Genomic DNA, 22438 nt, shown 5'->3' with positions numbered 1-22438 from the left:
GAGGCCCACAGTCTCGGCATGCAAGACAGTGCTGCCACGGTGACACGGCGGAACGCCAACTGGACCCAGTCGAACTGTTATCATTGGACCGACCCCCCACAAGTCAATCATTCTGCCACAGCTCGCCCACAAACTTCTGCTTTCCTGCCAGAATCTCAAAGAACAAAACTGACCGTCATTTCACGACTCTTCGTTCTGTTTGTTGCCGATGCACGCCTTGAAACCTTTGGTTGGTGATGGGTCGAGCGATGTGGTCATCCAACCAGCCAATCCTCCAATCACTGACAAGTGAGTTGGCCCAGGTTGCGACCCAACTCTGTTCGAGGCAGATTTCCTGTATCCTCCCGCCAAAGAGGCATAGAGGGGAGAGGGGCATACGGACAATGCGAAGACGACAGACGACATCACCAGGTCCCTAGCTGAGATGGTGGGATGATTATAAATTTCAAGTTTCTTCTCCCATCATTCTCGTTTCGTGTGCTCTACTAACCAGATCACGGTTCTTAATCCAGTTGCTCATCGAAACATCTCAAATCCTTCACTGAATTATCTTCTGACCCCCTTCGTTCCGTCCAAACATTCCCTCAACATGCCCAGCGCAACACTCCCCGCTCAACCCTCCACACCCGTCCCGCTAGCTCCCAGCCAGGCAAAGCGGCTTTATGGGGCCATTCACCTCTTCTGTGCCCTGAAGAATGCACTTCCCCATGTGTCGAACCCCCATACGCCGGACGATGACTCTATTGTTACCACCCCCGACGACGATCGCGCCCTGTATAGGTGCTTTGTCAACAAGATTGCGCAAATTTGCGATACCAAGCATGGGGGAGACACCGTCACGAGCGTCATGATTGTCCAGCCTGGTCAGGTGGAATACTGGATTGCCTCTAATAGTCGCAGCAAGACACATATCGCCGAGGTCAAGAAGTTTTTGTCTGACGAGATCTTGAAAGTACTTGGGAACATGAAAGGGCAAGATCTGGAAGACGAAGCCAAGGTCAAGGCCGTCTCGGACAGTCTGTTGAAGAAGGTCATCGTGTACTGTCGGTGGCGCCTGTACAAGTACCTCCGAACATTGGTTAACAATATTGGACTTTGCCTTGAGAGCTGCGCCAAGGACTCTGGTGCTGAGGGTAAGTTACTGGCACCTGGAAATCTATCGATGGGAGCTAAAGTTGACACAAACCAGTCACAATGGCAGGACGCCTGCAGGAGCTACTTCCGATTGCCGAGGCAGCGGTGGCCTCTTGGCCCCATGATCGCCTGTCCTGTATGTGCCATGCCAGGTCCCAATGTTATCTTCGTCCCAAGTCTGTCCGCAACTAACATCTCACCTCAACAGTCACCCAAGAGACCTACCGCCTCCTCATGGCACTCAAAAAATCCTACACCTCCTCCTTTGCCTCCTTCCTCCGCCTCAAAGCCCCCTCCTCGGAGAACGTCTCGAAATCGTCCCCAGAGAACGACAGCCCCGCTTCCCCTTGGATCGAAACTCGCCACGCCATCGGCCGCCTCCACTCCTACACCCTCGCCATCCGCGTCTTCATTGTCGCCCGCGGAAAATGGCCCGACCTCTTCGAGTCCCCCGAAGTCATCCCATACGACTCCCCAGCTAAGCTCCCTAGCCCCCTCCAGATCAAGGAAAGAATGTGCACAGGCAAAGACCTCCTCCACCGCCTCACCACCGACGATGAAGTTCACGCCGCTTACGACTTCTTTTCCCCCCAGCTCCAAGCCAGGGATTTCGACGCCGGCCTCAAAAATGCCATCAAAGGCCCCAAGTGCATCACCACCGTCCATGCAGAAGTAACACTCTTGTTCAACCTCCGCAGGGAGACCCTTTACCCTTCCCCTGGCAGGGAGGATGCACATTGGGATTTCTTCATGGAGGATAAATTTGGGAGGTACATCGGTTGTTCCAAGCCCACTTGCATGCTGTGTGACATTTACTTTGAGGCTTTTCCCGTCAAGGTGGATAGGAGAAAGGGACACGGCAATTTGTATCCTAAGTGGAGGGTGGCGGATATCATCCAGGAGTGGATGGTGAATGAAGCAGTGGAAATGTTGGTGAGGGAGAGGAAGAATGTGATTGAGGAGATGATCAAGACGCTGAAAAAGGAGGTGAAGGGGGTGTTGGTGGAGAGGAGGGGATGGAGGGGGAGTAGACATGATAGTCGGGCTACGCCTTCGAATCCGTTTGGGTCTGCGGTCACAGCTGCGGGGAGCGTGAGGGGTGGTTTGACAGAGGGGAGGTTGATGCAAGCGCAGGCTGGCCTGCATGGGAGTGTGGGTAGTGGAAGTGGGAGTGTTCAAGGTCGTGGTAGGCGGGGGAGGTTGGTGTTGGAGGAGGTGGAGGAGGTGGAGGAGGTGCAGGGTGAGACTGATGGTGACCAGGGGGAGTGCATGGAGGGAGAGTCTGTGGAGGAGGTCAGCAGATTGATGGGTCAGTTGAGTGTCACTTGCGGTCGTAAGGAGGAGGAGGATGATGATGATGAAGGTGGCGCCAAGCTCTAGGCATCTTATTTCGGTACCTAGCTCTGCGGGTGGCGATGACCATGGTGCGATGGTATTTTTGTGGCAACTCAGGGCTTTCATGTCAACGTTGTGCGATAGACAACATATTGAGAATAGGCCGCTGGAAGGTAAGCACTTGATGAGAAATAAGATGGATAGTGAAACACATATGACATGCCAAGCCCACTGTCCGCGCGGTGGTTGATAATACAATCTTTAGGGCTGCAAAGCCAGTGGAGACACCCACGTTCACTGGTTGAGCATGAACTATCTGAAGAGCTTCAAGGCGTAAGGCTCGCTGTCATGTGGCGAAAGCAGCAGTCTCTGCGTTCGGGGTGGCGCTTGAAGCCCAATGACCACGTCTTATGGCACCCCTGGGGGTACCTTGAAGTCCTTGCCCCCCTGAGCTCTGACCATCATCGTCTCCAACCTCGGAGAGTCAATTGCGTTAAAAGTCTGTCTTGCGAGCTTGTCATCCACAGCACTATTGATCATGACTTCTGAGGCGTGCTTGTTGTTATATCCCCAGGGCTGTATGGTGTGGTCTTCGAATAATGCCTGTTGACCGACTAATCTGGGACCTGGGCGTGAGCTCAACATCACCAAAGCGTCCAGTGTCAGAGCGAGCCGCTTCAGCCGTGGGAAGGTGGCATCGATGGCCTTGTACCTCGAGGCCTCGTCTCCGTTTCCTTTGGAGCGGCGAATCGACAGAGAGAGAGTGATGATTCGAGGGTAAAATGCGCCCAGGCGCACAATCTTGGAAGGATATATGAGCGACGCCCTCGTATACGGCAACTGCAAATCTGCGCGATGGTCGAGTCAGAGAGATCGGAAGGTGTCGTTACAATTTCGACTGACGCCACGACCATCCCATCCTCTAATTAAAGGTGTCCGGAGCCGCGGCTATCCCCCTAGAAAGCGCTTCACCTTTGCGAAATATACGGTGTCTGGCCTTCTCCAACAGCGAAAGCTCAAGGTTTACAGGGCAGGCAAGTGCAGAGATGATAGCTTGTCGAGACCGCATAGAGCGACGGGCACCGTCAGCTTAAGCGTCTGAAGACCGCCCAGGTCCACAAGCTCAGCCCAGTCATGGATTTGAAAGCCCATGATTTTGTGAGGGTCGATACGGCAGCTCAACTCCAAGTGTTGGAGGGCAATTGGCAGCTCCTTGTCGCCCCTTGGGCCTACCTCTTCTGGAAGCCAGCAGGAAGGATAGGGGCGGTCGGCATGGATATGATCCAAGCGGATCCCACGTAGATTGGGTGCTAGGCCCTCTATTGCAAGAATTTGGTCAAGTGCATCTAGCTGGCGTCCCATCAAGCCGGTGTCGCTCTCCTGTTCAGGCGTCAGTCTACCATCGTGGTCTTCCAGCCAGATAGCATGAAGGCAAGGCGATCTAATCAGGGCAAGCTCGTGAGGGTCACCAGCGATGCTCTGTGCGGCAGAAAGGTTGTGTTGGCCCAGCATCTGCAGCTTGAAGGTGTGTAAATGTAGCCGCGTGATATGGTTATTTTTCTTGCTGTGGGGGCCTGCAACAAGCAGGGTGGAAACTGAACCGGCCACTGATAAATGACATCGGCCAGCGCTGGCATTAGCCGGATCAACTCGGCCAGTGGCGCCCATTTGGCATCCTCGTTGTACACGGTACCGGCCGTTCTTTTGTGCGCAAAGGCACCACGAGTAAAGTCGGTGTCTTCGGGGATTCCATGGAGCCTCCAATAGTGAATGACCCAGTCGACAGAAAGGGCAGGGCCCAGTTGCCATTTGTTGAGGCTGGATAGCTCTACGACCCCCTGGCTATCCTCATTGTCGATATGTAGCTTGAATGTTTGCTCCCAACCAACTAACACAAGACGACGGACATTTTGGAAATTCTTATCTCGTTGAAGGAGTCAGGTGCATTTCTGGATATCGACTGGAAATTGGGTTGTAGTGGTGATGTTGAAGGTGATTTTGCGAAGTAATAAAATACTGGCAATTGAGTAGGCCTTGCTGGCCAATTCGAAACATCGAAGGCTGGGCTCGTGCGCATCGCCGAGAAGCTCGCAGATGTCTAGCAGGATTTTGAGGGGAAACTTGTTCAGATTGAATACCATATATGCTAGAGATCAGGTCGGTTGATTTGGGAGGGACGTTGAGGTGAAGGTCAAACTGGGAGGACCACGACACTTGTATTTGCATTTAACCAGGTAAGGTAGGTAGGGAAGGCGTCCGCCACGTCCGACGTGCGATCAGTCGGCTTGGTGTACAAATCAGGGTTCACTGGGTCTCCAACCCCAGAGAAGTCTCGCCCCCTAATCCAGTTGAGCACATTTGCTCTGCTATCACTCGTTAGTCAGCGCGTCCTTAGCAACAACTTGTCTTCGAACACCCGAGCTCAGTGCACCTACCTGAACAATTTATGATGCGTGTTGTTTATCTCCGCCGTTTCCCAAAAATGGGCCATCCACACGGCTCTGTCACTCACAATGGCCACGACAGTACGGCCATGTACCATATTGGTTCCTATTTGGAAGGCCTTGCCATCAACATCCGTAATTACTCTCTCTTTGGCAACCGTTTGCTCTGGGCTCTACTCGAGGATAAGCAGGTGATAATCGCGGTAGTCAGCAAACTGTTGGTCCAAACCGATTCGGCTGTAGCCCAGGTTTGAAGTCGGGTTTCTGTCTATATCCTGCGGTGACTAAATGAAACGGTCCTGATGGAAAACTCGCTTGCGAAGACTGGAAGTAGCATTTCCTGAAGGATGGACGTCGACGGTTGGGTAACGCAGTTCGCGGCGGTTGAGCACGCATGAGGCTGCACCGCAAGTTGCCCACGTGCAGAGATACAAGCAATCGAGGCCCATCGGTGTCCCTTGTTCCATAAACGTTCGCATCCTGACTGGCCAAAGTAAGTACCCTGCTGTGGTTGGTGACATCTTCGTTGGCTTGGTGTCTGTCGTTTGGAATTGGCAATTGTGCTTACCACACCATGTCCTGTGCAAAAGACTGGGCATGGGACTGGTGGCAGAGTGCTTACATTGCTGGCTGATTGATGTCTCCGAGACGCGGATAGACGAGGGCCCAGACGATTGGACTGAGCTGGAACAGCAACGCTGCAGCCTTCTTCTTTCAGCGCCGGAAAGGGATAGGCAGAGTGGCCATCGTGACGCCCAAAGGTTCGCAGATGTTACGACTCAGGGTAGGTGAGATGTGGGCCTGCAAAAGATGGAGATATCGCTGCCCTGAAGTAGAACGAAAAGTCTACGAGGGTACGGACCTCTTTCCGGTAGAAACACCCCTCTCACGTTAGTGAAGGCATGGATCAAGGAGTCAAGGAGCCAGGCCTCCAGTTTCCCCGTCTCACACCACATCAATGTCGATGACTCCATCGTAAACGGTGAATGACCATTCTTTGCCGGCTTGGTTGACCGTGATGAAAACTCCATCACCGGCCGGACTCCATTCGACCGAACTTCACCGCCACCAACATGCAAGTGAACTCAATGCAGTAAACAGACAGGCCGTCGTCCACAAAACAGTGCACTGCAGACTCTATTCGACCTCCACCAAGCTCACCATGAAGACAACCTGCACATCCACCGAGCCCTCCACCGCCTCCGGCTGCGTGAAGCCCACAACAACGACAACATACACATCTTCCAATTGCCCCCGAAGGGCAGCCTACACGCCGCCGTGGTCTGATTACACAGGCGCGGCACCCACCCCCGGCGGGCCTGGATGGAATGTGTACACGTGGGTTAAGGGGAGGACCTCGACCATACCAACGGTTCCTACCCCTACCTCTAACCCCAATACCAAGCCGTTGACGAGAGGACCGAACCAACTGCTTCAAGAAGAGCGACTTTTCGGGGCACGCAGACCTTCAATCTGGGGATCAGGATCGGTTCTCGGTTGATTTTAGCAGTCTACGCAGAGGAATGGGTGACGACGACACACCATTGGGTCCGGGGATGCCTCCATCACATTCCGCGAGACGAATAGCAAAGGGTGAACTACGACTTTCGGGTCGAGTGGGTGGGTGGGTGAGTTACTACTGTCAAGAGGCAGAGCTTTGAGTTCCCACTAGGGATGTCGCAGAGTGTGATCACGGCTTGCTTGTTGGTGAGGGAGAATTATACCAAGTGTGGGTGACTCTCTTTCTTTCCCTTGCCTGACCTCCAGGCATGAAAGATTCTAACAATTGTGGTCCTTTCCTTCAGGGAATAACGATGGTGTGGGCGGCATATGTCAAGCAGGGTGATTGTTGTACACCTTTGCGGGTGCCAGAGGCGGACCGCCAGCTGGCTGTGAGAACTGTTGATTGCCGGCAGTGCGGGTCTTCGTTGGCTATGCCCAGTGTCAGTCGTGTTATCGGGGATTCCGAGTGGCGGCCGAGATGCCGCCGGATGTGGCCGGTAATCAGAGTCACTATGTGGTGGGAGAGAATGGCGGGATTGTTGTCGTCGGTTTGAAGAAGTCTTGATTGGGATAGGGTCAATGTCAGGGAGAAGCACATGTAGGGTTGGAAAAAGGCTTTCATCATATCATGTCAGTGTGTGTTGGTTATGTGAGGGAAGGTAGATAGATTTGGTGTATTAGTGACTTCTTTAAACCTGCCTGTAGAGTATATTTGTCTAACTGTCTTTGCTATATCTGGTGCAAAACTGTCTTCTCCTTCAAGTGTGATGAAATCTCTAGCTGTATCACACGCTATACTGGTGATACATTCGGGCCGGTCTCAATAATCCCATGGCTGGCCTTCGAAATGCGCCTCTGACACAGCTCGGCACAAAAAAAGAAGTTGGCAACCACAACTGTGCAGCCACACACGGTAACGATGGCAGGCTATATGTCCGTAATTTAGAACACGGCTCCCATGGGGATCAAGCATAAAATACAAACTCACAACCGTATTAAACTGCGCCAGGGAGGCGTCAAACACCGGCGTCAACAAGTGAAGCGTATACCCAATCAGAAATAACACCCAAGAAAAACTCATAAGCATAGTCGGACACTGCCAGAACCAGACCATACGGCGGCTGATCCCCCGCTGGAACATCCTGTCCCCCTTCCCAGGCGGGACAGGAGGTTGCAAGAACAGACTGAGACACCTCGCCAGGTCGGCCTCGCTGAGCTCATCACTCGGGTCCTTGGGTAAGCGCCGGAGCAGCCGTTGGTGAGCCGAGCTGATCAGAGCAAAGAAAGAGAGAAACAAACTCCAGTTCCAGAGCATCTTGGCTATCCAGACTGTTCTTTCTGTCGAGGGCCAGGAGAAGACGCCTATTACTGCTGCTCCGGACAGCGTTGCCTAGGTGCCATATTAGACTGGATCATTTTTGAGGGTTCAGGGGTGGGGTGTGTATACTGACTGCTCCTTGAACAAATCTCAGCTCCTCTGATTTCGTCTTACGGAAGCGAGTTAGTGCTGCGATGACGCCATGCTTGTCCTCGCGATAGTTTTGGTTGCGCTGGATACAATGCATTGGCTGGACGGTGTGGTAGCGTAAAGCAGCGGAATAGCTGAAGGCAAAGATTCTGAAAAAGAGACTTCTGGGGACTGTATCGCAGTTCTTGGGTGGACCCGAGTCCCGGGTATAGTTGGATGTCTCCATCTTGAGAGCAGACGGCTAATACCTAGTACAAAAGTCAACAGGGTAAAGAAGAAAGGAATCCTGTTCAGGTGATACTGGCAGAACGTCGAGAAATTAATTTCGGGTTTGTATTGTCGCCCCTCTCTGAAATGGAATAACGTTGGGGTCGTACAGACCAAGGCTGCCTTTACGGCTGGTGTCGCAGATCTGCACGGCGTGAAGTACGCCCGTACACTGTTTTACCAGATAGAAAGCCTGTTAAAATGTATGAGGACGGGAGCTAAGGGCATCGCCACGACGTAAGGAGTACCCGTCCATTCTGATTGGCAAAGAAGATTCTCTGTAGTACTTAAAATGGGCAAACACACACTAAAGATCATCTAGAGGCGGCACAGCTGTGCTACCTATGAATCATAGCCACGAGATCAGGCTACAGTCTGGACACTAGGATTGGCCTGTTCGGTTTTGAGCGCCGGGCATGACGCGTTACTCGCATCCTGCAAAAAGGTATTCTCCGAATCTTATCCCTACTGGAAAGATATAAATAACGATTCTGGCTTCTCCGGTTTTGATCGTTCAACCTGGAGAAACACCAAGTCCAAGAGTAATTACTACAACCTTCTTAGCCCCTAGACACATCATCGAAACAGTGATACCTTTTCCACATCATGTCACAAACACAACGAGACGTTTTCCTCTACAGGCGACCCATCAGTAGCTTTGCCAAAATCCCCCTCCTCAACAAATGGCGCAAAGCTACCATCAACCATTGGACAGTTTGCGTGGGCGACACATGCTACGAAGTCGCCGCCACACCCGACGATCCAAGCGGACTATCGCACAACCTGCGCATCAAGCCCAAGTCGGAATGGATCGAGGAAATGCAAAAGAAAGCGCTTGAATATGAGCCTATTAATTTGGGTGAATGCAAGACAACATGGCCGGATGACAAGATTGAAGAATGCGGCAAGTATACCTGACCCCGTCTCCTTACTGGTACCTATTTCTCATCGATTTTCACCCATTCTTAGCAAACGATATATGGAAGGAGCTTTTTGAAAAGACATACCAAAACTTTTTATGGAACTGCCAAGAATTTGCCCTCTGGCATCTGCGGTGCATAGTAGACAATTTGAGCGAAAAGGAGATCTCGGATCGCTGGGAGAGCTGGAATCCGGATGCTATGATACCGGCAATCCTGATGGGTGGAGGGCCCGGTTTTGCGGCAGGTATGGCGACGGGTGCGGCGGCAGGTACAGCGGTTGTAGATATGGCTGTCACCGGAGGCGTCATCACATTAACTGTAGGAGCGGCTGCCTTGGGATCATATCTTCAGGGAAAACACAAAAGGCATAAAAATGGCAAGGAGTTGGTGAAAAGGTGGCATGCCAGAATGAATACCAGGCCCAGAAGCTCATGGCGTCGCCTGTGGGATGCATTCTGATTGGTGGCAATGGTAAAGGTATGCAAAAGGGTGTGGTAGTTCGCAACAAAAATCCTATGTAGCCTTTGTTTCCTCAAATCCACACAAGTTCTTGTTTTCCCACTCCTCCCACCACCCTGGGGGAAACCGTGGCCAATGGTTTGACACAACGCAACTTCGTCCTTGTTGCCCCTTGACCTACGGACAGGAAGGGTCAGACACTTGACGTTGGGGTAAAGGGCACCCAAGCCTTCAATTTCACACGCCGAAATCAGCAAACTGGCGACGGCCTTGAACATGTCATTATATCGCCTGTTTTGAAAGCATAAGGACTCCATGTTTGGAAACACCGTTCCATGGTGGTTCTCCCCTACAAATGAGGCGATTGACCAATCCTATACGCGTACCTGTAATTGCTTGATGCTTGGATGAGCGCGGATGAAGTGCTTGACTTGGGCATGGTTACTTCGGCCTCGAGCTAGTAGAGACAAGTCCACCACGAGCGTTGTCAAGGAACGTAAGCGAAGTTTTTCGGACAATTCAATCCTCTGTTCATTCGGGGGCCAATTGAGCTCGAGAGTCTTCAGAGCGCTAAGATTCAGTAGTTGACAGATTTCAACTTGTCCAGAGTCGAGAGAAGACCTTACAGTGAGCCGCTTTATGGGCAGAGGAGGGGGCCGTCGATTTCCATTGCCGAGTTTCCCTACCAGCTGAACTCCGCTTCTGGATGAGCCGGGTATGAAAGAGCGGTGTGCATACACGAAAATCTCGCCCAGATTTAGGGCAAGTCCTTCGGTCTGCAGTATTTGTTTTGTGCCCTGGTACTTGCCATCATTCATGATGGGGGATACCACATTTGTCATGAGGTCGGTGGTGTATTTGACGTTGACCAAAAAAACGCCATAGAGTCAGGGAGATCGGATGATATTGTATTTATGAGGATCCATAACGGGCGCTGTGGGAGTTGGGTCATATTCGTATGGACCATCATATCCAGCGCATACGCCTTGATCTACGCGATATTAGGCATCCATGACAGCTTCCAGCATCCACAGCCGAAAAGTGTGATGGTAAAGCCGTGTTACACGGCGTCATATCGCACTCTTATTTTCGATGGCGTGCAGCCGACATGGTGGAAGCTCCTCGGCCGCCTTGTATATGAGGTCAGTGAGTCCTGGTAACTGGCTAATGGAGTTGGCCAAAGGACCCCACTTCTAGTCCCATCGATCAGAGCTCTGCCAGGTATGAGGCGGTATGCCTTGTCGGCGCGATTGCCAGAGAGCAGTAGGGCTCTGAAAGCCGTCATCAAATCCATCCGAGGAAGCTCCCCCAAAATATATCCTTGGGAGCGGATTATCAGCCAAGTTCCAGTCAACAATAGTTGAACCGATGAGCACAAGGACATGGAAATGACGGAAGCCGTCATTCTGGCCTAGGAACTGGGAGCAATCTTGGATCAGTTTCTCCGAACCTTCAGTCGTAACGGTCAAGGTCAGAATGCTGAGCGGACACGTATTGGTAACCGCCCGAAAATGTCGGTTGGTCAACGAGAGGGATACCAAACTATCCCGATGCTCCTCGTTCAAGATTTCGCAGATACGGTCTGCAGCTCAGTGGGGAGTTTTGCAAGAGCCATTATGAAGGACAAGCTGGTTGTGGAAGGTCGTCCTATTCCTCTTGTTGAGGATGAAGTAGGCAGCCAGAAGTTGCTTATGGGGATATTAACGCGCTGGTGCAGGGAAAATCAAACGGTGTCGTGGGCCGGGATGGAAGATATGAGAGGGAGAGTGTCCGTCAATGAAAACAGTGTGGGAAATATTCGACAAAAGAAAACCTTGCGTTGTGCGCGGACCAAAACTGCAAGCCCCGTTTACCCACCTTAGCCAAATTTTAAGTCTCATAAGACGCCATTCAGAGCTTATCAGCCACAATATTGAAGAGGCAATAATAAGCGTATGCAGTTCCACGCTTTATAGCTACTCAACCCTCACAACCACCTTCCCAAAGTGCGCCCCACCGGCCAGATACTTCATCGCCTCAGCGGCCTCCTCAAACCCAAACACACGGTCCACCACCGGCCTGATCTGATGCTTCTCGTAAAACTGACACATCTCCTCAAACCTATCCCTTGGACCGTTGATGATCCCCTTCAGCGTGACCGTCCTCCGCAGCGCCAAAAGATTCAAATTAACCCTTGCCTCACCAGCCTTATCCTCCCGCCCAGACACATACCCGATGCACGAGATCAATCCCCCAAACGCAACGCAGTCAAGAGACTTGTACAGCGTCCCAGCACCCCCCGTCTCAAGAATAACATCCACCCCTTTATCGCCCGTGATCTTCATAACCTCTTTTTCCCAGTCTGGACTCGTCCGATAGTTGATAACGTAATCCGCCCCAAGAGCCTTGGCCTTTTCTAGTTTCTCATCAGACGACGAGGTGATGATAGCTAACATCTCATCAGTAAACCCTATCCTCCCTCAACATTTTGGACATCAAACTCACTTTTCATCCCCCCAGCCCTCGCAATCTGCAAACCCGCCACACTAACCCCCCCGGTCCCCTGCAGCAAAACCGTCTCTCCCTCCCCCTTCCTAACCCCCATCCCATGAATCGCCATCCAAGCCGTCACCCCCGCAATAGGCAGACAACTCGCCTCCTCATCCGTTAAATACTCCGGCGCCCTCACCAGCCCCTCGTTCTCAAAAACCCTGTAACCTTGCAAGCACCCATCCAACGGCTTCCCCAACCCAGTAGCCAAGTGCTCAGGGTAAACCTGACCAGTGAGATGGGACTGCAAAAACGTCGAGACAACCCTATCCCCTACCTTCCAGGGGCTGTTGTCGTCGCCGACAGAGACGACAGTCCCGCACATGTCTGACACAGGAACTAAGGGTTTCTTGGGAGTGCCGGGTTTGTCGTAGTAGTTGTATAGCCCGTTCACGACCTCGGTGTCGCGGTAGTTGAGCGAGACAGCCGAGATTTTCACCAGCACTTCACCCTTGGCGGGGGTGGGCATAGGGATTGTTTCTTTGGTGAGGTTTTCGATGCCATCTTGGTTGGTGACCCAGCGGGTGACTTGGTTGGTGGCCATGGTTGAATATGTTGCTGTTGTTGTGTCGTTGGGCTTCTTCTTGTCACGGTGGAGTGATGTAATGCAAGTAATGAAGCCTAACCCGGGAGGAACAATCGGTTTATGTAGTTCTCGATCATTCCAGGCTCCATTTCCATGCATCATGCCAAGTCTGTCCACTTCACCAATCCTCGTCGATGATTACGTAGCTGACTTTTGGACGAGTGGAACCAGATCATGTAACCAACACCATTGGTCAGCGATCGGGAACAAGGTATTCGGGGACTATCTCATTGTGACGGCGTTATGTTAGCCCGACAGTATGGCACAATTCCAGCTCCGATTAAAGGGATTATCACTTAACAACAGCGGTCGTAGTTTGATCTACCTATCCAAGCCAGGAAAAACACGTCCAAGGTTCTTTTGTACAACATGTCCCACTACCACACACTCCTTCGCAGATCAACCGAACCTAATCCCACTGTTAGGATCCCATGTCCCCCTCACAGGCCCCGAAGAGCTCCCACCACCCTGCTGCTGACCCTGTCCTGGACTACCCCCCGAGCCACCTGCACCTGCCTCAGAGAACTTGATGCCCATATTCGGTATCCAAGTCCCTTGCATCGAAGGAATAGGTGGCATCGGCTTAGGCTGCTGCTGTGGCACATTATCCGCCCAGCTCTGAATCTGCGCCTCAACAGGAGGACTGTGAACAGCAGGCGCCCTAAAAGGCTGCCGTTGCGGCGACTGCATGTAGTACGACGAGGGAGCCGGGGACTGGTACGCTTGCGGCGGAGGCGACTGGGGCTGGCTGGATCGCATACTAAGCGATGCTAGCGGTGGCATCGCGAGTTCACTGGAAGAGCTTGTCAGTAATAGTTCTTGAACAGTCAGGAGGGAAGAAAGGGCAACATACTCCTCCAACATCCTCGCCTCCTGCCTCCTTTCGTTCACCCAGCTGCGCGCCTGGTTACGGAATTGCTCAACAATACGACTGAGGTCATTGTAGAACTTCCGCCCAACCTCGATATTACTAACAATCTCCTTGTACTTGTAGTAAGCATTATCCAATTTCTGCAGGGCCTTTTCCCGCTCCCGGTTGCCGCTCTCGCCAATAACTTTCTTCTGCGACTCAAAGTCACGGTTGGCCCGCTGGATCTCGCTCATAATCTTCTCCTGATCGGCCTGTTCCTTCTCAAGAGCCTCAAGTTCAGACTCATAAAGACTGTCCAGGCGCTTGTCAAAGAAGCCCTCAAAGTGAGCTGGCACGATGGGAGTGTTGGGGTATGTCCTTTCAAGACGCGCAGCCTCAGCCATGATGTCGCCCTTAATGTCATCGGCCCGGCTCCTGGCACGAAGAGACTCGATCCGCTTCCTCCTCCTTGACTCCAGCCGTAATACGTCGTTGTATACTCCCCGCAGCCGTCCTATGGCTGGTTTGAGGAGTTCTGGGATCTCGGTTCTGCGACTGTTGGGGATGTAGTCCATCATACCACGGTCTGGGCCGGCGAGGATGGCGAGAGTTTCCTTGACCGCGGCAAACTTCTCTCGAACCACAGCATCACTAGACATACTCGAAGCAAAGTATCCGTCGATGTCACCTGCGTGGTTCCACAGCTTGGCCCCACCGTCATGACTGGGGTCAGCCCTCGACTCGGGCCTTGCCCACCTTTGTGTGCCATATTTGAGCCTCAAGGCGTGGTCTTCTTCTTCCTCGGCGGCCAGAAGAGCCTTTCCTTCTTCAAACACAGCCTTGTCACTGGCGCAAAGCTTCTCGACATCGGCGAAACCACGCTGCAGTTTGTTCAGCGCATCGGCTTGTCGAATCTCCTCGGCGTGCTGCACAAGGGTACCGGGTAAACCAAGCGGCTTCTCAAGAGCCTGCAATGACCCGGGCAAGTATAAACTCGAAAGAATCTCGTGGAGTCTGTCTGTCATGGTTTCCAACTCGGCGATGATATTGTTGTTGACAAGGCGATCTCTTCGCTCCTCATAAATGGACACAGCGACATGAACCGAGAACGGCACAAGTTTGGTGAACAGGGCAGGTCCAAATTCGGCATGATCCCCGAAGTATTCGTAAGGCTTTGCGACCTGCGATGGAACACTCGCTACCGCCATGTTAGCACGCTCGAGGATCTTGAGCTCGGGTTTTGGCGGCACGATTTGCAGGTAGATGATGTCGTTGTCCTTTTCGGCCCTTTTCAAGTCCTCTTCAACGCGCTTCTTGAGGCCATGGAGATCGTCAACGACAGCCTTGCTAATGTAGCCGCCTTTGCACTCCTTAAGACCTTCAGTGACGCAGTTGACAGCGTCTTTCAGCCGAGCTACCTCCTCGCCGTATCGTTTCTTCTCCAAGCAATCACAAGCAGCGCGGTACTGGGCAGCGGCGGCAAAGTGGTGGTGCTTGGCGCTCATGTGGTGGATCCAGGCAGAGCTGATGGCTTCACTCTGCATGGCTGCCTCCACTGCCAAATTGTAGAGGTCAGACACGCGAGCAGCCAGCTTGGCGATGGAAGCATCCTTGTATTGGTCCATGACGGCCTTCTGCCAGAAACACTCCTGACTTTGGGCAAGGAAGAGCTGAGTCAATGCTTCCAACGTGGCCTCGTCCATATCGTCTGGTGGGTTGGTCATACGCAATTCGGGGAGGACTTCCTTCTTCATATGGGATAGCACGCCGGCGGCCTGAGAGAAGAAGCTCGCAGCAGCCTTCAGCCCCTTGGTGTCACTTCGGTTCGACGATATCGCCAGTTGTGAATATAGAGCAGCGAGGTTGTAGAGAATGTTCAGGAGCTCGTATTGGAGATTGTTCTGTACGAGGGGGTGCTCGGTGTGGTAGCCCAGGGCCGGGTACCATGTAAAGTCGACGCCAATCTGGCCAAGAAAATAAATAGTCAGAAAATGCGTGGTCAAGGGAGGGATATCGTTGCACCCACATCAATTGGGAATTTCCCGCTCATCCAAACCAGTTGGGCGGCATAAGTTTGGAGTTTCCTGATACCGGTCGAGTGGGGTTCGCGTGTATTGATAGCATCGCGGCGGAGGGAGTCAATGACCTCGAGGTCATGACGGAACATGTCCGGGTGTTGGTCATACTTCTTGGAGATGTATTGTCGAAGCGAGGAGGAGAGCGAGAGTTGTACGGACTTTCGGAAGGGGAGCGACAGGATGTTGTTGCTGCCCCGCTGTCAGCCTGATGTCAATAACAAGTACCACGACAGTTGAGACTCACGTTGTCATGTTGACAGAATCCGTCTCGAGCAACCGCGCGAGACACTGTTCACTCTGCTGCAAAACTGAACGCGTGGTCCCGAAGCCCGAGCAGTCCGTGTGCCTTCACCAGGTACGCGCGCAAGATGACATCAGGCGGGCTGTTGCACCAAATCTGTGTATTTGGCGGGGTCATTTTGGAAGTGGTGATTGGGCACCAGAGAGGCAGCTGGAACCAGCTGGTAGTGGCCTGGCGGGGCTCTCGGGGAAGCAGGGGTTCCAGGCTGTTCTTCCCGCTGAAACTGCTCCCGATCTCGGGATGCAACCTTCTCGATGCCGACTGGGAACACCAACGCAATGCCCTGCTTGCAATTGGTGGCTTCCGTTTTCACCTGCGATCCGCCAAAACCACAGGGCCCAAGGACGGCCAATCCAGCCTGCAACGCCATTTCCAGCTTACGGAGTATCTTCCTGCGGTATGCTCAGTAGCGTGAGCCTCTTCCATGTTCGGGAACACAAAGGAACGCCATCGCTACACAAGGAGGCCGTTTTGTTCTAAGCCCCACCCGCTTGGGGGTTGAATCATAATCCAACGGCTTCCATATCAGTCAACTTTTGCGATGGTGGGCAACAACTTTTCAGACCAACCAGATGCAGCTCCAATTGGCGTTTATCATGCCTCTACCCCGTGGCACCCTCGGCCCGGCCTGCCTGGCCTTGTAGAGATTCCACGTCTGCTGGCTCTGGTGAACGGCTTGATTTCCGATGTCTACTCGTTGGTCGAATGAATGGACCAGGCGATGGGCATATCAAGATTGTCTCAACTTCCAGACGGCCACGTAGCTGCATCATTGACTGCTGACGATGTTCTGCAGGACATTCAGAAGCTGGAAGTGAGAGGTCAACAACTTTCTCACGGCGTGGAACTGACATTAATACTTTACAGACAGATCCTCGGTTTTTGATGCGAGTCTCGGTCCCGACTTCAAAGCTGCCGTATCACAGCTCGCCCTTCCTTCTTCAAGCACATAAGAAGGGCGATCAACATAGCAGACGCGGCGAAACACGCGTCTTGGATCCCGGCATCCCTTGCGTGCAGCAATCTGCTTGACCAGAATCAGCTCCCGACCTGGTTTCTTTTCCAGTGGGTTGGAGACAACCCGTTCCGATCCGAAGAAGCGCCGTCTAGTACGTTCCGCGCGAAGCCACGGCACATCGATGCCGATCCCAACCCAGGCCAGACGAGGCTCAGGGTCTGAGAGCTAAGGTACTGCCGTGATCATCGATGGAACCGAGATACCAAGTCCAAATCACGTGCTGAGCAAGGCAACATCACACGACAGAACTCTTGATGATTCTAGTCTTTCGCACCCTTTTGCGAGAAGACACAAACTCTAGTCCGATGCTGACAATGGTGGTTCTGTGTGGCCTACACACGGCATCTGGTTTGCAATGTTCCGATCCTGGTGTCTAAGATGGCAGCAGTGGTGCGACAGCGATCACAGCAGCTGTGGAGATGGTCTCACAATGATGCAGCTTTCAGCCTTTGTCACTATCAGACCAGCCGAAAAGCTGCCGGCAACTCTTTCCCACCGCCGGCGGGCTACTCACGTCAAAAATCAATATGCTTCCTCGCCAGTGTGGTGAGGGCAGCACCGGTATTGCTGTTGCTCTCGGGTCCGGAGTGAGCAGAATTATCCGAGTTTACGTGCAAAGCCATCAATAGCAGTGACGGCTCCATCCAGTCGTTTATTCAGACACAGGCACCAGATTCGATGCAACAAAAGTCGGAGGATTGTTGTCCCAAGAATCTGGTCGCCAACGCGCTCCCGTCTGACATGTTCTGCCTGGCCCATTCAAGAATGGTGTGGCTCTTCATTCGCTTGTCAAGCGATGCTGTGGCGGACATCCCCAAATAATGTCCTGCCACCATCTCCTCCACACACATGTGCCCAGCACCACCCCCTGCCAGTTTCCGGCCTTGTGGTGAGACAGAATTTCAACGGAAATGGAACCCACTGCATTCTGCCGTACTGGCATTGTAGCACTACTTGAGACGGCCACCTGCGCACAAACACACCGCATTGTTCGACGGTTCGCGCTGACAGGGCGGCTGCGGCGTTACGGTAGTGACATTACTAATATCGTCCAGATAGTCAACGGCTTTCTCACCTCCATCGCCCTCTTTCACTCCAACAGGATATGATGAGGCACAGTCCTTGATAGCTGGATCCTGGACATCTTATTGGTGCCTCCCCGGCCGCTGTTGTGAGCGTACCAGGAAAGGGAATCCGGGTACAGGAGGGAATTTTAGTTTGTGGGGAGCGGGAAGTTCGTGCATCATGAACCTGAACGATGGGAACAAGGCAATTATTCTGCACATTTTCAAGCCGGTCTTGACTATTCTTGGGGCGCGAGCCTCTCCTTCGGAACGGATGTAAGTGGGCTAGACAGTGCAACATTTCCCGGCAGATAATAGGCTGAATCGCACATCTGTCTCCTAGGCACTTTGAGATAATATACTCCCTGAATAAGACCTAATTACGGCGCGGCAGAGCTACAGCCACATGCTCACCTCTGAAGCCCGCGGAATCCCACAGACCAGGATACGCACCAACAGCCTGTTCAAGATGCCCGCCGCCATCGCCCACTCTACGGACTCTCTCCACTGTCTGATCCAAACACGCAGCCGGAAGCGGTTGGGCCACCGAGCTTCCTGCGATAGTGTTGGCAGCTCTGGCGCCATATCGGCTGTGGTCCTGGGAAGCGAGATGTACGACGTTTCCGGGTGACAGACTTGACTTAATAGGGCAATGTCTCACACAGCAACGGACCGTCCTGTCTTCGGATCCCGGAAGGGAAAGAGCATTGGTATGAGACAGATATAACTTCCATCCGCCCATCCCACCTGCCCTGGCTTCCATTGCTCTTGGCTCTTGCCTTTCAGAAAGGCGGAAAGCGCCCTGATCCTGTCAACCCCCCGCCCTTCTCAGCCCTGAGGTCGTTGAAGAGTCAGCAAACGAGCAAAAGGGAAAGGACACATTCATCGTTGACCTCGACCCCTGGTTGATCTTGCACCTTATTTCTGCAAATCATCGAACCATTTTACAGACACCTTCTCACCTTCCTTCCCGTGAATACCTAAAGAGGCAGCCAAGCCAAAATGGAGGGCCTCACGCTCATCTTGCTCTATCTCGCCATCCCCAGTCTGGTCTACTCGGCCATCCAGCAGATCCTGTCATGGAAGAAGAAGAAGTCGGTCACCACGGTGGCCAAGTTCCCCGGTCCCAAGCAGTATCCTTTTGTAGGCCGTATTCATGACCTCCCCCGGTTTTCCATGTGGTTGAAGTTCAAGGAGTGGGCCGACGAACATGGACCTATTTTCCAGACCAGGGCAGTGGATCAGACGTTCATCATCGTGTCGGACGAGAAGATTGCGGAGGAGCTGTTGGTTAAGAGAGGGCACATCTACTCCGGTCGGCCTCAGATTCGATCTCTCATCAACCACAAGGAAGGGGTTGGATACTCTGCTTTGATGGACCGTCATGGTAAGACTTCTCTCTCACTGCTCCCATCGAATGCCACGAACTAATCTGTCGACTTCAGACACATGGAAGACGCAGCGTAAGTGGGCGCACGCCGCTATGGCCGAAGCATACAAGCACCACTTTTACGGCCACTGCGAAAAGGAAATGAAACGCTACCTCGGCCTTCTCCTCATCGATCCCGCCCGATTCCTCGATTACACGCGTGAGTACTGTGGCCGTGTCATGTCCCGACTCGCCTGGGATGACGCTACTCAGGGAAAGGCCAACGGTGATAGCGCCGACACCACCCTCCACTGCATGAGCGTCTCCGGTCCCATCACCAACACCGTCACGCCGCTCTGGCACCTGCCTTCGTTCATGAATCCATGGTACAACTTTGAGATCAAGCGCGAGAAGGAACAGCGGGCCTGGTGGCTTAACAACTTCCGCCTGGCCAAGGACAGGATGCTAAAGGGCACGCTCCCTAACGACACGTGGGCCTACCGGTATTTTGAGCAATTGAAGAGGGAAGGGAACGAGAGTCTGGATCAGGAAGAGGAGCAGGAGATCTTTGCGAGCTGCATGATTGGGTTTGTGAACCTAGTCGGTGTAGTGACGATTAGTGGACCGCTAAAGTTTTTCTTAATGGCCATGGCGCTGCATCCGGAGTGGCAGAGGAAGGCACAGGAGGAGATTGACAGGGTCTGCGGGGGCAGGATGCCGACTATGAAAGACTTTCCTGACTTGCCGACTGTGAGGGCGTGTTTGAAGGAGACGGTGAGGTGGAGGTCGGGGGTTCCGCTTGGTGTTCCTCATCAGGCTGAGCGGGATGATGTTTTTAGGGGGGTTCCCATCAAGAAGGGGACTATTATTCTCGCTTGCGAGTGGTATGTATCTTTCTCTGCGGATCCATCCATCTTCACATGAAATTGCTAACAATCTGGCATAGGAGTCTCAACCGCGTCCCCGAAAAATACCCCGACGGCGACAACTTCCGCCCCGAGCGCTGGCTCGAGCCCGGGTGGCCCACGTATCAAGAACCTCTTACCAGGTACCCCAACTTCCGCGAGGGGCAGGCCATGCACAGCTTTGGCTGGGGTCGACGCACCTGCCTCGGGCAGAATATTGTCGATGACGAGATGTTTGTCTTTGGAGCTTCGTATCTCTGGGCGTTCAAATCTGGTCCCAAGATTTGCCCGCGCACGGGAGTACCAGTGCCAATTGACACGCAGGCGACAAACAGCCATGTTATTTTAGAGCCGTTGCCGTATCATTTGAGCTTCAAGGTGAGGAGTGAGGAGATGGCGAAGCTGATCTTGTCGAATTATCAGGAGGTTATGGGGGAGTTGAAGGTGTAGTGGGGAAGGTGCAGAAAGATGAGGGCAATGGAACAGAGCACACATTGGCAATAGAGTGTATGTAATTTCTGCTTTGGTCAGGAAGGGCGAAGGGTGAATGCTGGGGTCATGTAGCCGTCAATATCTTTGGTTGGGGAGGCTGGATTACTACTACCATTTTTTAGTCTTTGTTTTCTTTTGTTACCAGTATCATTATTAGCTAGGGCACTGTTTTTACTCGGGAGAAAAGGTTTCAAGAATTTTGCGAAGAAATGAAATGTATGAAGAAAGAAGTGAGGTTGAGAACATGGTGTGGTGATCCGGAGTCAGGGGCCCGGATCAACAATGGTGTGGTTACAGTGGCGCCTTTTGGCATGTTGCACAGCAGATTCTGGCCAGGAAGCCCCCCCCTCTTTGTGGAAGAAACAGAAACACTTTTCTGGACCTGCCTGCCTTGTGATGAACGGGCATTATGCTAGGTTTGAGTATGGACAATGTACAATAACTAAGGCAGAGAAAGGCTTGCCCTGAAGATAATGCAGCAAATTGTGGGCTTACTGTAGCGTCTGGCATGAATTTTCGGTATTAACGCCACTTTGGCACCGGGCACGATGGAATAATTAGGTTTTTGGGGGAGGTTTGATTGGTGTTGCAGTCGGTAGTTGGGAAGCTCACTTCGGGGGGAATAGGGAGTTGTAGGTTTGGTAATCCCGGCCGGAGATGTAATATTGTTTGTGAGGGGGGAGGGGTGGGAGTCAGGTTGGTGGCTTACTGCTCGGAGGTAATCAGTCGAGTTACACCAGGGCGCCACGCCGGGAGTGCGGCTACATGGCTTGATTTACCCACCACCGCTAGGCTGGCTCACATTGAAGTGTGTTTTGGCTTTGGGGGTGCAACTAGGTAGGTAGGTTCCGGTTAGGGGCCGCTGCTTAGTGTGGTTTGACTTCAAAGGGTTATTTGACAACACATGGGAAGTGGAAGATAACAGAATATAGAGTAGTATCCAAACCGGACCTTGGCAAGTTGGCTCCCACGGGCTGCCCCAACTACGCGACATGATACATCCGGCCCGCGCATGCAAAAACATAGTGTTCAACCGGCAAAATATACCTCGTGCGTGTAAGCGAGGCAAGGCCGGAGAAGGGAACGGGGTGCCTGATCCATGGCGTTGGGATTGACTTGTTGCCGTGTTTGAGAGCCGCCGCGGGTTGAGCCATTATGGTGTGATGGCGGGCAGCCTTTGGGTGTGGGTGACGATTTAGGGGCTGTGTCGACTGGATGCTCGAAAGGGAAGGCAGTTCGTGGGTTGATGCCTAGGCGGACGGAAAGACGGGCCATCTTATGTTGGAGTATTTGCAACAAAAGATAATCTCTGGTAACGTCTTGGATTTGATTGTAGTTAGGCCGGTGGTTGCCTTTCCCAACTTGTAAACAAAAGAAAAAGGGGCAGCGCAAGGCCGACGATAGCCATTGTTGACCACTGCGCAAGTAATGTCGGTGCCATGTTATGGTGTAGGTAAGCCATGGATAAGTTCTTTGTCTTGAAGTGGACAATGCTCGCACTTAAAACCTGCCGGAAACAAGCGTGTCGTCAAAGTCTGCCACTTTGTGGGGGCCCGAGACTCTGTGGAATGGGTGGCAACAAAGAAAGTCGAACCAGGCACCATAAGGTGAGCTTTGAACAGGAGGATAATCCAACGGATATCTTCAACCACGTAAAGCTTGTCCAAAATAGAACCACTTCATCCAGAAACACACTCCACGGGCCATCACACC

General features: G+C 52.7%; 6 protein-coding genes across 6 annotated transcripts; 3 read left to right on the top strand and 3 right to left on the bottom strand.

The window, feature by feature from the left end:
- The first annotated feature begins 30 nt into the window (after window positions 1-30).
- QC761_500070 (uncharacterized protein) lies at window positions 31-2756 on the top strand. The gene is made up of 3 exons (XM_062879271.1): window positions 31-1133; window positions 1202-1270; window positions 1343-2756. Exons 1-3 carry the CDS (start codon window positions 590-592, stop codon window positions 2512-2514), a joined length of 1785 nt encoding a protein of 594 aa, XP_062730598.1. The 5' UTR covers window positions 31-589; the 3' UTR covers window positions 2515-2756.
- A 4384-nt stretch (window positions 2757-7140) lies between these two features.
- On the bottom strand, window positions 7141-8424 carry QC761_0075980 (uncharacterized protein). The gene is made up of 2 exons (XM_062872768.1): window positions 7868-8424; window positions 7141-7806 (listed from the first exon to the last, which is right to left on the bottom strand). The coding sequence occupies exons 1-2, from the start codon at window positions 8108-8110 to the stop codon at window positions 7237-7239; spliced, it is 813 nt and encodes a 270-aa protein (XP_062730597.1). The 5' UTR covers window positions 8111-8424; the 3' UTR covers window positions 7141-7236.
- A 333-nt stretch (window positions 8425-8757) lies between these two features.
- QC761_0075970 (uncharacterized protein) lies at window positions 8758-9069 on the top strand (the record flags this gene model as incomplete). The annotated part of the gene is made up of 1 exon (XM_062872767.1): window positions 8758-9069. One exon carries the CDS (start codon window positions 8758-8760, stop codon window positions 9067-9069), a length of 312 nt encoding a protein of 103 aa, XP_062730596.1.
- A 1834-nt stretch (window positions 9070-10903) lies between these two features.
- QC761_500120 (uncharacterized protein) lies at window positions 10904-12750 on the bottom strand (the record flags this gene model as incomplete). Its single annotated transcript, XM_062879272.1, has 2 exons — window positions 10904-11961; window positions 12018-12750. The coding sequence occupies 2 exons, from the start codon at window positions 12748-12750 to the stop codon at window positions 11489-11491; spliced, it is 1206 nt and encodes a 401-aa protein (XP_062730595.1). The 3' UTR covers window positions 10904-11488.
- Window positions 12751-13047: 297 nt separating this feature from the next.
- RIM20 (pH-response regulator protein palA/rim20) lies at window positions 13048-16674 on the bottom strand (the record flags this gene model as incomplete). The annotated part of the gene is made up of 4 exons (XM_062879273.1): window positions 15821-16674; window positions 15525-15765; window positions 13502-15462; window positions 13048-13441 (listed from the first exon to the last, which is right to left on the bottom strand). The coding sequence occupies exons 1-4, from the start codon at window positions 15826-15828 to the stop codon at window positions 13048-13050; spliced, it is 2604 nt and encodes an 867-aa protein (XP_062730594.1). The 5' UTR covers window positions 15829-16674.
- Window positions 16146-20952, top strand: QC761_500140 (uncharacterized protein). The gene is made up of 4 exons (XM_062879274.1): window positions 16146-16691; window positions 16749-19346; window positions 19405-20212; window positions 20275-20952. Exons 2-4 carry the CDS (start codon window positions 18962-18964, stop codon window positions 20681-20683), a joined length of 1602 nt encoding a protein of 533 aa, XP_062730593.1. The 5' UTR covers window positions 16146-16691; window positions 16749-18961; the 3' UTR covers window positions 20684-20952.
- Window positions 20953-22438: the final 1486 nt, after the last annotated feature.

The sequence above is a fragment of the Podospora bellae-mahoneyi genome, chromosome 5 (genome assembly GCF_035222275.1).
Source record: "Podospora bellae-mahoneyi strain CBS 112042 chromosome 5, whole genome shotgun sequence".
Classification (NCBI taxonomy): Eukaryota; Fungi; Ascomycota; class Sordariomycetes; order Sordariales; family Podosporaceae; genus Podospora; species Podospora bellae-mahoneyi.
This window is presented reverse-complemented; position numbering and strand designations above follow the sequence as displayed.